The 15,710-nt window shown below is 39.1% G+C and overlaps 1 protein-coding gene across 2 annotated transcripts in view; it reads right to left on the bottom strand.

The window, feature by feature from the left end:
• LOC128688550 (RING finger protein 145) overlaps window positions 1-15,710 on the bottom strand; it is a 76,180-nt gene that overhangs the window by 8,533 nt on the left and 51,937 nt on the right. For both annotated transcript variants that reach the window (XM_070084683.1, XM_053776403.2), the window contains 2 exons: window positions 3,475-3,633; window positions 1,720-3,304 (listed from right to left, as the gene is read on the bottom strand). In XM_070084683.1, coding sequence (XP_069940784.1) covers window positions 1,720-3,304; window positions 3,475-3,633 — 1,744 coding nt within the window. The remainder of the gene's footprint in view (window positions 1-1,719; window positions 3,305-3,474; window positions 3,634-15,710) is intronic.

Genomic DNA, 15,710 nt, shown 5'->3' with positions numbered 1-15,710 from the left:
GCGAGCTATATAATCAACTCAAACTGGTTATTATTGTTTCAAAAGTCAGGCCATGCTTGGAAAGTTAACATGAAGTTTTAGCTGTACTGTCAGAAGGCTTTGATAAAAATATGTCCGCTGAAGATTTAATATGGCAAGTCATACTTAAATATTTTTAGGCTAATGAAACTAATAAAAAAAAAAAATTCCAAGAAGAAATTTCAAACCATGTGAACTGAAGCAGAGTACTTTTATTTCCAGCCTTTCTGATGCAGTCAATTAATCTGAAAAAGTTTTAAGGTTAAAAAGTCAGCATAATTTGTGACTCAGGGCCAAGACAATTGCCACAATGAGAAAATTTTTATTGTTATGCTGCCATCTTTTGATCTAATACATACTGTATTAGATCCATTTTTACAGAGCTTGACAGGAACCTTTCTGAAACATTGCCATTTCTTTTGTCACTGCAGTCTCTTCAGAAGATTGGTACTGATGTTCACATAAAATATGTACGTATGTATACATACATGTTCTCCATGGGGAAGTGGAATAGAATACTTCCTCTGTAAGACATGTGTTGCATGTCATAAGAGACTAACATGCTGGGAGCAAGGGGCTAGTAACCCCTTCTCCTGTATACATTACTTAAGTTAAAAAGAGAAACTTTTGTTTTTCTTATTGGGCCACCCTGCCTTGGTGGGCTATGGCCGGTTTGTTGAAAGAAATTGTGTGTCTCCTCATCTCTTTTCCTTTCCTATTTTTTCACTGCCTTTCCTGTCTTCTGCTTAGGTGGGCTCTGTCCTATGGGGATTTTGTTCTGGGATTTGGTCCTACCCTCACAGGCTGTTAGCTCTCTTACAATAATTCTCTTTTCTCTAGTTCTTAGATTACCTCCACTACTACTACTATCTCTTCACTAAGTCTCTACCCTCTTTCCCCTTTTTTCCCCACAACCAATATTGCCTTCTTACTTCCACCACTACTGCTACCACTAATACTATTCCCTCCTTGTTTCATTACTCCCGACCCCACCCTCCCCCTCGTATATATTCTGGCTTCCTTCCCTTCACACTTGTGTGTGACTAGTTAATGGACCATTTAGACCAAAAATAACTTCCTCAGTTTCAGTCTCCTAGGTGCAGGTTATTTGTGTATTGTTTTAGTCACGGTATTGTGCCTTTTTTATTCTATACTGGAAAACCATATAAAAAGTTTAAACACAAGCAATTATCAAGAAATAATACATAGTTGCATTATTTTAAAAATAGTTAAAAAATTTTTGTAACATTTTCAAGGCATTCATCAATTACTTTAGCCAGTGTCTAAAATACTATAAAAAAAATACACAAATATAACAAGAATAATGTACTACTATTGACATACTGTATCAATACAAATATATGAAATACATGAAATGATTCTGTAACAACCTACTTTTGATACAGAATTATAAATAACAAAAAGGTAAAATTAGAAATGGCAGGTCGAGAATTTTGCACAAAACTCATAAAAAGGAAGTTCTTAAAATGTAATTTGAATAAAACTTTAGTCAACCTCAGCATCTTAAAGTGTAGTTGCCCTTCTAACATTGGTGCCCAACATGATGTGGAAAGAATACCTGGCAGAACACAATAAAATGGCAATGCATTCTTTACTCTAGAATATGACTGACTAGTGCTTCCCCTGCTCTCATCTCCATCTCTTCATGCAACCTATATTCATTTTCTTGTACCCCCTCACCTTCATCATCAGTGTTCAGAAGACTCAAATCCTCATTTTCTCCGTCATCTGGCAAGGGTATATTAGCCCCTAGTTCTGTCTCAATAGACTCGGGTGGTGGTCGAGCAGCATCAGTCGAGCTGGCTTCAGTATTTTCATTGGAATCTGCATCTTTAAGAGTGATGGGAGCATGGCACATGGGACATTTATCTTGTACATAGAGCCATTTTCGTAGACAAGGGCCATGGAACAAGTGATTACAATACGTAGTGCGTGCTGAAGTCATTTCTGCATAGCAAATAGCACAAACGTCATTGTGTAACTGAAGTTGTTCTTGAGAAGCTTCTGGTAAGGCTGATATCTTTTTGGCTGCCTCTAATCTTAAGAGGAAGCTCTTCCATCCTTGTTGCAAACGTTGCCAGACATTAAAGTAACAGTGAATAAGCAAAACAACAGCATTGATCCATGACCACTGACCCGTTATTGACTCCTTCACTCCAGCACCCACAACAAACACAGCAACGATGAACTCAAACACCCTCGTAGTAGCTCGAGTGTAATACACCAAATCATCTAACCCTGGCCAAGGCTGAGCACATACTGCATCCCAGGTAAGAAGCACGTATGTTGCTAGTAAACCCAACACCTGCACAGAAGTCATGATACTGGTTGACACAACAAGAAGCAACCAAAAATCTTGCTCAAATATGAGTGTAAACATATATACCATGTAGAGTGGCAGTAGCAGAAGCAGCAGACAAGCAGTGACAGCACGAGCATGCCGGGATATTGAAGCTACACCCTGAGCACTGAGAGCCAAAACCACTGGTTCAACAATTTCATACATACTTTGAACCAGTGATGAAACAACAATGAGTAAGATTATAGACAATACTGCTAAGCGTTCAGGCATAGCCATACTCAAGAGTGAGGTCTGTACAGCTAGAAGAGCCATTGTGACTCCCTCTGTCCAGCCTGAGTGAACAAGATCATCTGGCAGTGGTGCTGCTCCAGGACCTGCTGTGTATGTTCTAGTGATGGATAAGATTATGCGAGAAGCATAAGAAACAGCAACACAGGTGCCAGCCAACATAAGTGGAGTATAACAAACCTCTGCAGCACTCTGTACTATTACCAAATACCACATCTCACTTGGAGCTGTACTTCCCATAGATGCTGTACCCACAGGCCCTGCTGATGACCCACTACCTGTTACAGCTGCAGCTACACTAGCCAAAGCACCACCTGATGATGTCACAACTGCTCCTGGCTTAGCTGCTACTGCTGTATTATGAGAAGGTAAATAATGATTGTATAGTTGAGTAGTGAAAAGCATTAACCAGAATATAAGCAGTTGTATAGGAACAAAGAGACGACTCCAGAGGGTAATTACAACTCCAACAGGTCCAAACATTTCAATCATCTCTACTAGAGTACTGTACATGTGTTTCAAAAACTTAAATACATGAGGAACACAAAGAAATATATACTGAACAGTCAAGAATATAACAAAACAAGACGCAAAATTGTGAGTCAGATGGAGCTCTGTTACCGGGAATCCAGCTAACCGAGCAAACACAGGCACAAGATACACTAATAGCAGAATCTGAAAAGAAGAAGTAACACATGTTAATCTTTATTCCAGTTTCTGTAAAGATAATAAATATATCTGAATAGATTATTACACTACTTCATCAATATATTTTTGATAGCAAGCTGAAGAAATAAAAGTAATGTAAAGTGATAGAGATTTTTTGACTATTTAAGAAATCTTACCTTATCTTTGTTGCATTCTAAATCAAGAAAGAAGGTTACAAATGTTGCCACTAGTGTGTGAAATACAATAGTGGCAACTTGTTGCCTCAGGTACAATGTTTCTATATCATTGTGAGGATCAAACAATGACTTCTGCAACATCAGCATATTTGAGAATCCCTGAAAATGAGAAAAAATATTTACAAACTGTATCATACAACCACATATTAAAATATATTACTTACTTCTTCATCTTTCAACAAACCGGTCGTATCCCACCGAGACAGGTGGCACAAAAAGAAAAATTAAAGTTTCTCTTTTTAAATTTAGTAATTTATACAGAAGAGGTTACTAGCCCTTTGCTCCCGGCATTTTAGCCGCCAGGTTACAGTGGAAGAATTCTATTCCACTTCCCCATGGAGAATATTACTGACATTCCCAATGAAAACTTTTTATTTAGTACCTCTTTCTGGTTAGCTAACTAAATCTTGCTTCAAAATTTTCTCTTCACGTACTAAAACCTTAAAATAATGCTTTGGTGAATTTGAAGTTTACTCCACACCTTGTTCAGCATACATGTGTTTACATTTGTGTACAGGACAGCCTCACTTATACAGCAGGTTAGGTTCTAGGCTACTGCCATAAAGTAAAAATCTTCATTAAGCATCTTTTTTTTTTTCCACTTTTAAATGCATATAAATTCCTGATAACATGTTTACATTATCATATTAAGTTAGCAATAGAACTAGGCCTAAAGAACAGTAAAAAAAGAAAAATGTATATACAATATAAGCATTACATGCCTTAAAATATTTTTGGCCTTAACAAAGGGCAGTCACGAAAGGGCAGCCACGAAATGAAACCAGCCTCTGCTAGCTTCTAATTTATCTTCAGCAGCTTCCTCACCTCTCTCAGCCTTCACAGAACTGAGGAGACTTAAGGCCTTGGCCTGGATAATGGCTCGGCTTAAAAAACACACGACTAATTTGATCGTCAGTCACGCCAATAAAAAAAAAGTTTTTCCATGTCAGAAATAAAGCTATCACATTTTCTTACAACTTTAGCATTCACTGGTGTAATAACTTGCAAACACTTGAACCTTTGGAAAGTTTCTAGACAGAACCAAGATGCAGAACTCACAGCAATGCCCAGTTTCACTTGTAGATTTTTTTTTTTTTTTAACATGTTGGCCATTTCCCATGGAAGCAGGGTGACCCAAAAAAGAAAGAAAATACTTTCATCATCATTCAACACTTTCACCTCACACATAATCACTGTTTTTGCAGAGGTGCTCAGAATACAACAGTGTAGAAGCATATACATATAAAGATAAACAACATATCCCTCCAAACTGCCAATATCCCAAACCCCTCCTTTAGAGTGCAGGCATTGTACTTCCCATTTCCAGGACTCAAGTCCGGCTATATATAAAAATAACTGGTTTCCCTGAATCCCTTCACTATATATTACCCTGCTCACACTCCAACAGCTCGTCAGGTCCCAAATACCATTCATCTCCATTCACTCCTATTTATCACACTCATGCACGCTTGCTGGAAGTCCAAGCCCCATGCCCACAAAACCTCCCTTACCCCCTCCCTCCATAACAGTGTTATTGTTTTGCACGTGCAGTCAGATTTATACATACTATTTCATGCGTATCAACTGGCTGTTCATACACGTTTATCTGCCATTATGCATACATTTGTGAAGCTTTTTTTCCCCAAATACAGTGGACCCCCACCTTACGATATTATTTCATTCCAGAAATATGTTCTAGTGCCGTTACTGAACGAATTTGTTCCCATAAGGAATATTGTGAATTAGATTAGTCCGTTTCAGACCCCCAAAAATACACGTACACAAGCACTTACATAAATACACTTACATAATTGGTCACATTGGGAGCTGATCATAAGGCAGGGGTCCACTGTATAAGCACCTTTTTGTATACAAGTTGTCTTCATGCTGCAATACATGACAGCAACACTCCCATTCTCATGTAACACACCCTTTTTGCGAGTGAATGACGCTATGAGTGAAGGCATAAGAAAAGATTGTTTTTCTACAGTTATACCCCCCAGTAATACTATACAGTATCTTTGGTGTTGTTCTAGAGAAAACATAATTCTTGCCGTCACTTTTACAAGCTGCTCGGCTACCACACCTCACAATTATGTCAATTTGTTTTACTATGACTATGTAGTTTAACCCTTTCAGGGTCCGTGCCATAGATCTACGACTTTACGTTGAGGGTCCAAACCGTAGATCTACGCCAAAATTCTAGCGGCTTCAAATTTAGCGCAAGAAGGCAGGTAGGCCTACATCTGAGAGAATGGGTCTGGGTGGTCAGTGTGCGCACTATAGAAAAAATCAGGATGCCTGCATGGCATTGTGGGAACGTCGCCAAAGTAACTTTGTTCATCATGCCTGGCGGCAAGGAAGCTCTCACTCTCCGGGCGAATTCTCACTCTCCTCTTTACAACTTACAGCTCCAAGACTGAGGGAAGTGGATCTGAAGAGAAATTCTATGGTACAATGGCACCATATGGTACAATGGCACCATGTCATATGGTACATTGTACCATATGGTGCATTGTACCATATGGTGCATTGTACCATATGGTGCATTGTACCATATGGTGCATTGTACCATATGGAACATTCTACCATATGCTACATTCTACCATATGCTACATTCTACCATATGCTACATTCTACCATATGCTACATTCTACCATATGCTACATTATACCATATGCTACATTATACCATATGCTACATTATACCATATGCTACATTCTACCATATGCTACATTCTACCATATGCTACATTCTACCATATGCTACATTATACCATATGCTACATTATACCATATGCTACATTATACCATATGCTACATTATACCATATGGGACAGGGTACAAGGACCCTAATGGAAATAAATCTGACTTGTTTGCGTTATCCTAGGTTCTCCAAACATATGCTGCTATGTATGATAATCTATGTAACTTTATTTGTGTATACCTAAATAAACTTACTTACGATGTCACATGCGCTTGAGTAAGTTTATTCAGGTGTACAAAAATACAGTTACATAGATTATCATACATAGCAGCATATGTATAAAATCCTAGGATAACCCAGAAAAGTCAGGGTGGCTTATTTCCATAGGGATCACTGTATCTGTACCACATGGTGACCTGTACTGTATGGTACCCTGTACCATATGGTACCATTGTACTATGGCACCATTGTACCATATAATACTATATGGCACCGTTGTATTCAACACAATAACCACATTAATATTTTCATCATTTTGTTTACAATAAACTTGTAAACAAGTTTTGTAAGCAATATAATGATAAACAAATTAGTGCAGTTATTGTCTTGAATACAATGAGTGTGCACTTATACAATATACATTATATTGGTCTCACAGGCCACAAAAGTTACTGGAAAAAATACATTAGAAAAGAGAAGAAAAAAGTAACAAAATCCTAAAATAAAATAATGTGACTTTATGGAAGTCGCCAATGTTGCCACCACCAGGTCATTGAGGGTCAACTTCATGCCTCTATATCTCAGTAATTACTGATCAAAAAATTTTTTTTTTTTGGTTTTATTACTTACAGATAATTATCTTTTTTAATTCTGTAAGAAAAAAACAAAATTTTTTTATTTTTTCAAAAATTCTTGGACCCTGGCACACTCTTTGAGATTTGGCCTCTGGACCCTGAAAGGGTTAAATGATATGTAGAATGTTTCTTATATTATTTTGAAAAGCCATAGATTAATGAAAATGTCTATAATATAATATGACATTTAAAGTGCTCCAGAGCAAATTATTTTTATTATTATTGTGGAAGTGACCTGACTAGGTGGTCATTGTTCTAGGCCGTGGGGTGGCATGGACCTGCTTCACATGGGTCAGTAGGCCTGTTGCAGTGTTCCATCTTTCTTATGTTCTTATGTTGTCTTCAACACTAACAAGACACTCAGCTACTTCCTCGCCTGGTGCAGCTACTCCTGCTTTGTAACAATGTCAATGGTTATTTTAATGTACATGCATACCAGCACAGTAAGTTTATTTAGGTAAGTATAATTATCAGTAGTATCTCAGTCCTATCTCAAGTCACAGACATACCTTGCTCACTGAGCTTAATCATTTCAAACTTTGCAATTAAAGAAAGAGCCTTACAACAGCTCTTATCACAACTACCCTTAGATGTCACTGCAACACAAAAAAAATACAGCTAGCCCTCTACTTTCGTGCGTTCCACTTTCACGAGCTTCGAACATTCATGAATGCCCAGCCACCCAATCATATTTACAAATACATACATGCACAAATATTTATTTCCTTGTAAAGCTTACAATGTGTGGTTTACATGTTATAAGATTTTAATGACAAAGATGGCCACTATCATGCCTAGGCACTTTGGGTAGACTAATACTGTACTAATTTTTATGCTATTTTGATATAGGCTATATTTGAGCAGTACATATTTGAACATTAGGCATGTAATTAGATACATTCCCAGTTAGAAACATACATAATTAGGTTTAAAATAGTTAGGTGGTACAAATCATATAATAATAGTATTACAAATGGTAGATTTAGTAATGGATTCGATTTTTCTTGGCAAGATACATTGTTTCTATTAAAGCCATACTGGGAGAGTACCTTAGTCAAACTTAAGATTAACTTAAGCTTTAATAGGACTAACTTAAAATTTAATAGGCAATAGCTATACAGTGGTCCCTCGTTTTTCGTAATTAATCCGTTCCTGGAAGTGTGACTATTATCAAAATTGACAATTTTCAAATCCATTTTCCCCATAAGAAATAATGTAAATCCAATTACAGTGGACCCTCGACTAACGCTATTAATCCGTTCCTGAGAGCTCATCGTTAGTCAAAATAATCGTTAGTCAAGTTAATTTCCCCCATAAGAAATAATGGAAATCAAATTAATCCGTGCAAGACACCCAAAAGTATTGAAAAAAAAAAAATTTTAACACATGAAATATTAATTTTAATACACACAAACTGAAGAAGACATGCACAGTTACATGACACTTACCTTTATTGAAGATCTGGTGATGACTGATGGGATGGGAAGAGGGGAGTGTGTTGATGGTCTTAGTGTTTAGAAGGGGAATCCCCTTCCATTAGGACTTGAGGTGGCAAGTCCTTTTTCGGGGTTACTTCCTTTCTTCTTTTAATGCCACTAGGACCAGCTTGAGAGTCACTGGACCTCTGTTGCACAACATATCTGCCCATAGAGGCCTGTACGTCCCATTCCTTTATGACATTCCTAAAGTGTTTCACAACATTGTCAGTGTCATCATTAAACACTTGTTCAGGTTTCAGTCCTTCACTGTCTATGTACTCCTTGAATTCCTGCACATATTTTTCAGCTGCTTTTTGGTCCAAACTGGCAGCCTCACCATGCCTTATCACACTATGTATGCCACTACGATTCTTAAAATCTCTCAAACCAACCTTTGCTGGCCTTAAATTCACTCACATCACCACTAGTTGCTGGCATTTTTCTAATTAAATCGTCATGCAACTTCCTAGCCTTTTCACATATGATCGCTTGAGAGATGCTATCTCATGTTATCTGTTTTTCGTTAATCCATACCAATAACAGTCTCTCAACATCATCTATCACTTGCGATCTCAGTTTCGAAAACATAGTTGCACCTTTGGCAAGAACAGCTTCCTTGATTGCCATTTTCTTGGCCACAATAGTAGCGATGGTTGATTGGGGTTTTGTGTACAGCCTGGCCAGCTCGGAGACACGCACTCCACTTTCATACTTAGCAATGATCTCTTTCTTCATATCCATAGTAATTCTCACCCTTTTTGCTGTAGGGTTGGCACTAGAAGCTTTCTTGGGGCCCATGGTGACTTATTTTGCAGGTGCAATCACTAAAAAGGCTGTGATAATATGAAATGTTCCGATTGTATGCTTGGAAGCGACCGCAGTGGCTGGCTGGCTTGTAAACACTGGCCAGAAGTGGACGCGTCTCAGACAGAACGAATAGTGTTGGTCGAGTTTTTTAGCGCTAATCGAGGCAAAATTTTTGCGATAAAATGTATCGCTAGTCAGATTTATCGTTAATCGATGCCATCGCTGGTCGAGGGTCCACTGTAATTCGTTCCAGACACCCAGATGTATCAACAATTTTTTTTTTACCTTAAAGATAGATTTATATGCACAAAAGAATGAACATTCAACATGACAGTTACCTTTTTTGAACGCTGTTGTTATTGAATGGAAGACAGGGAGGAGGAGAGAGGGAAGAGAGGTTATTTTTTGGAAGGGGAACCCCCTCCATAAGGACTCTAGGTCACTCCAGGGGTCACTTCCCTAGCTTAAATATAGATTTACATGCAGAAAAGAATGCCAAATAAATGTAAAGCACTAATAAAATGTATAAATGAACATTTAACATCACATTTAACTTTTATTGAAGACTTTTGTTGTTGTATGGCAGAGCGGGGGAGGCGAGTTTATTGTTGGAGAATATGACACTAATATCAACTCTACAGCTTATTTATCTATCACAATTCAAATAATATGACATACTAAACAATATTAACCTGTAAACGGTCCAAACGTATATATACGCTCACTACCCCAGTGCCCCGAATATTTTGAAAAATAAAAAAATTGTTTTTTAATGAAAAAACAGAGCACATTTTTCTAAGTGTTATAGGATCAAAAAAAAATTTAGAGTCAGTATTTACCAAGATATGAGGCCACAAAGTTGGCACTTGGGGATCACCTGACGGCAACATGGAGCGCTGCCGCTTGCAAAAGTGTTGCCGATATACCTTTTTTTCTATTTTTCATATTATTTTATGTAATTTTCATGTTCTGATAATTACAATTTATAGTAGTTCTTGTCATTTCATAACCAATCTTTGTTCTGACACTAGTATTAGGTAGTGAAATTGTACTCAAATTGTCACAAACACACTGACAGGTGGACATTTACATCTGCCTTGGCCATTTACTATTGTCTTGGAATGTATACAAAGTACAGTGGACCCCCGGCATATGATGGCATCGGCACACGTTAAATCCGGCATATGATACATTTTAACGCAAAAATTTTGCCTTGCCTCACGTTAAAAAACTCGCCTCACGCGATTCGTCCGAGACACGTCCCACATGTGGCCTCAGCGCCAGTGTTCACAAGCCAGCCAGTGCGGTCGCATCTACACATACATTTGTTACATTTCACATTATCCCAGTGTTTTTAGTGCTTGTAACTACAAAATAAGTCACCATGGACCCCAAGAAAGCTTCTAGTGCCATCGTTGTGGTAAAAAGGGTGAGAATTAGTATGGAATTGAAAAAAGAGATTAAGGAAATGTGTGCAAAGTGGCTTGAGGTGCAAACCTTTATGGATGAAAATCACCCTCGCACAGCTATTGCAAGCTATGCTTGTGACCATTACAATGACAATGTTGTGAACCACTTTAGACAAATCATAAAGGAACGAGAGGTACAGGCCTCTATGGACAGATATGTTGTGCGACAGAGGTCCAGTGACTCTCAAGCTGGTCCTAGTGGCATTAAAAGAAGAAGGGAAGTAACCCCAGAAAAGGACTTGATACCTCAAGTCCTAATGGAAGAGGATTCCCCTTCTAAACAATAAGTTCAACACACTCCCCTCCTCCCATCCCATCAATCATCACCAGATCTTCATTAAAGGTAAGTGTCATGTATTCTATTGTTAGTAGAGTACTACAAACTGTGCATGTCTTCTTCAGTTTGTGTGCATTAAACTTAATATTTCAGGCAGTAAAATTTTTTTTTTTTTTCATACTTTTGGGTGTCTTGCATGGATTAATTTGATTTCCATTATTTCTTATGGGGAAAACTAATTTGCCTTATGATAATTTCGGCATACGATGAGCTCTCAGGAACGGATTAATATCGTATGCCGGGGGTCCACTGTATTTATATGTCCCAGCAATGTGGAGGTATATAACCAGGAGAAGGAGGAGGAGGAGGAGGAGGAGGAGGAGGAGGAGGAGGAGGAGGAGGAAGAGGAAGAGGAAGAGGAGGAGGAGGAAGAGGAGGAGGAGGAAGAGGAAGAAGAGGAAGAGGAGGAGGAGGAGGAGGAGGAGGAGGACGACGACGACAATATGTAATAATAAAATAATAAGTTCCCTTGAAGCATGAAAAAAAAGTCCACCCCTGACAGTGAGATAAGATGAGATAACATCTGATAAGAGCTGACATTTGATGAGCATACACGAGGGTGGGGGAGGGTGCAGCAGATAAAAAAAAAAAATTGGAGGTGACCTTTGATTAGCATCACACTCCTTTGTTTTCGCTGGTACACCAACATATCTGACTATTTGTCTGTCTGTCAAGCTCCCTGTCTATCCATCTAGCTCTCTGTCTCAGAGAGAGCCACAAGACTGTGTCATCACCTTTACTCACATCTTCAAGCAGAATATAGCACTGTCTGGATTTTTTGGGTTACCCTAGATAATTTACACTGTGTGTGTGTATTTATGTGTACCTGTGAGACAGAAATAGACAGGAATAGAGACAGATAGACAGACAAAGATAGACAAAGACAGAGACAGAGATAGACATAGATACAGACAAACAGAGATAGAGCCAGGCCACCAGCAGCCGGCCAGCCACACAGCTGTATCATATGGTACAAAACCACAGAATTCCTCTTCAGATCCACTTTTATCAGTCTTAGAACTGTAAGTTGGGAAGAGGAGAGTCAGAATTTGCCCAGGGAGTGAGAGCTTCCTTGCAGCCAGGCATAGTGAACAAAGCTACTTTGGCAGTGTTCCCACAATGCCATGCGGGCATCAAGATTTTTTGTATGGTGTGCACACTGACCACGCAGACCCTTCTCTTAGATGTAGCCCTACCAGCCTCTTCGAGCTAAATTTGAGGCTGCTAGAATTTTGGCTTAGTTCTACAGTTTGGACCCACAATTCAAAGCCATAGAACTATGGCACGGACCTGCAAGGGTTAAGAGAAGCTGTGAAGTGCTTCCCATCATTGAAAAAATGATAATTTCCACTTATTGTGCATAAATTATCAATTAAACTTTATAACAGGTATGTATAGGACTTATTCATAGGGTTTGGTACTATCCATGATTTCAGTATCCACAGCAGGTCCTTGGAACTTATTCCCCACATACAGAACACAAAAAGTAGTAGTGAACAGGGCAAGATCCAGCATCAGCGAGGTCAAAAGCTCAGTGCCCCAAGGCACTGTCCTGGCACCTCTGTTGTTCCTCATTCTCATAGCAGACAGACAAAAACACCCGGCACACTTTTGTATCATCATTTGCAGATGACACTAAAATAAGCATGAAAGTCAGTACGGTAGAGGACACTGAAAAAGTACAGGAAGACAAACAGGGTTTTCCAGCGGGCAGTGGAAAGCAACATGACGTTCAATGGTGATAAGTTCCAGCTGCTTAGGTATGGAAAGAATGAAGAACTCAAAGGGAGCACTATATACAAAACTCAAGAGGGTCACCAAATAGAACGTAAGGAACACGTAAAAGATCTAGGAATAATTATGTCAGCGGACCTTTCTTTTAAAGACCATAACAAGACAAAGATCACAACAGCCAGGAAGATGACTGGGTGGGTATTGAGAACTTTCAAAACAAGGGAAACAATGCCGATGGTGACACACTTCAAATCGCTAGTGCTCCCTCACTCAGAATATTGCTCAGTGCTGACGGCCCCGTTCAGGGCAGGAGAAATATTGGAGCTGGAACAAATACAGAGATCGTTTACGGCTCACATTGAGCCAGTAAAGCAACTAAACTACTGGAAACGCCTGCAAGTCTTGAACATGTACTCACTGGAGTGGAGGAGAGAGGGGTACATGATAATATATACCTGGAAGGTGCTCGAGGGCTTGGTCCCAAATCTGCACACTGCCATAACATACTGGAGTGAGAGATATGGGAGGAAGTGTAAAATAAACCCAGTGAGGAGCAGGGGTGCGGTGGGGACAATAAGGGAACACTGTATCAACATCCGGGGTCCCAGACTTTTCAACATCTTACCAGAAGATATCAGAAACACTGCTGGAGCAAGTGTTGAAGCCTTCAAGAGGAAACTAGACAAGTATCTTCACCAAATGCCAGATCAACCAGGCTGTGATGGATATGTGGGGCAGCGGGCCTCCAGCAGCAACAGCCTGGTTGACCAGGCAAGCACCAGACGAGCCTGGCCCATGGCCAGGCTCAGAGAGTAGATGTACTCTCAAAATTCTTCAAAGGTATATCAAAGGTATGGGGATCCTACCAAATACACATCAAGGGTCTGAATTAAAAGCCTTTTCCCTGTACAGTTTATCTACTCTCCTCACTTCCCAAACCAAATAGATTGGAGTCCATTCATTTATAAATACAGCTTCTCCTCACTTAGCAATGTACTCATTTACCATTGCCTCAGACTTATGACAGGCTCTCTGACCAGTATTCATACCTAAATAATGTATGTTAGAGCCGATTTCCTCTATTCTGTTTATTTCAATATACAGTACTCTACTGTATAAGCACTAAAACCATACCAGAAATGTTATAAATAGTGCAAAAGTGCTAAACAAAAAAATTTTACCGTCAATACTTACTGAGATATGGAGGCGTGAAGTTTGCCAAAATTGAACAACATCTGGTAACATCGCCGACTGCCGTCACCCGGTATTTTTCTATTTACTTTTTTATGTACTATTTTCAATTATTTTTCAATTTTTCTTTTTCTGAGTAACTTTTATGGCCTCTGAGGCCAACATGATCAGTATTTTGTAAGTTATTTCTTTTTCAATACTACACAATAAGGGCGTAAACACTGTTGTCATTATTTTGTTTATAGAAAATATTTACACAAACAAACGATATGAAATGTTGTTTATTACTATTTTTCCATATTTTATATACACATATACAGTCACAGGGAATGTTTCTAGAAGTTTTGCAGCCTGTGGAACTCTTTGAAACATGGTGTCATGCACAGTGGTGTTTTACATTCCTCACACATAAAACGAGTGTCTCTGCGTTGTTGTGGGCATTTTTTTGTATGTGAACAGACGTAACACCTCTTCTGAGCCTTTTTCTTGAAAGCAGTAGCAGGCACTTTTACCAAGAAGTGATCACCATGCTTCAGACGAGCAGGTAGTTGTTGATAATTTGGTGGGCGGTCAATTGCAGGTGCTGTTCCTTGGTACTTGAATACTATTTGTCTGATGACAGACAAACAGAATTCGCCGTACTGTGGTTTGTTTCTGGTCCTCGTCTTATACATATTATAAGCATTGAGCATGGAAATGTCCAGAAGATGGAAAAATAGTTTTATGTACCACTTATAACTCTTGCGAACACAATCAGCAAACCCAATCTGCATGTCACATTTGTCCACTGAACGCATGTTGAAGGTGTAATCAATCACAGCTGCAGGTTTTAGAATGGGTTCATCTCTCTCTCTCTGCTGCCTGCCACTGTCTGCCATTTCATTAGGGTGAACTGATGACAACAGTGTGACATCTCGTTTGTCATGCCACCGAAATGCCATGATGTCATTGGCAGCAAACGCCTGCACCTCACCTCTACGAGTGCCAGCGTCAAACCTGGGCATATGTTTCCGATTTGCACGCACTCTGCCACACACATCTGTCATGTTCACTCGCAAAAAATCACTGAGTGAGAGGCTTGTGTACCAGTTATCTGTATGTAATATATGCCCCTTACCAAGGTATGGTTCTATCATTGTTCTAACCACATCACCTGAGATGCCCAATAACTTCCTGGTATTTTGCAATGTATAACTTCCAGTGTACACAATAATATCCAATACCAGACCACTGTAACAATCACAAAGCACAAACAACTTTATACCAAAGCGTTTCCTCTTGCTTGGTATGTACTGCTTGAAAGAAAGTCTTCCTTTAAACAGAATCAAAGACTCGTCAATTAAAAGCTTCCTGAAGGGATAAAAATGCGTACTGAATTTCTCTTTCAGATACACAAACACATTCCTAATCTTATATAACCTGTCGTTTCTGTCAGGCCTGGTTTTGTCTGAGAAGTGAAGCATACGTAACATTAGCACAAATCGATTCACTGGCATTATATCACTGAAACCTGGGGTTGCAATCAGGCGGTCTGTTGACCAGTATGATTTCACTTTGTGCTTATACACATGTGGCATAAGCATTATTGTGGCAAAGAAAA

The sequence above is a fragment of the Cherax quadricarinatus genome, chromosome 13 (assembly GCF_038502225.1).
Source record: "Cherax quadricarinatus isolate ZL_2023a chromosome 13, ASM3850222v1, whole genome shotgun sequence".
In the NCBI taxonomy this organism is placed as follows: Eukaryota; Metazoa; Arthropoda; class Malacostraca; order Decapoda; family Parastacidae; genus Cherax; species Cherax quadricarinatus.
Note: the sequence above shows the minus strand (reverse complement) of the source record. Positions and strands in the feature narration are given on the sequence as shown.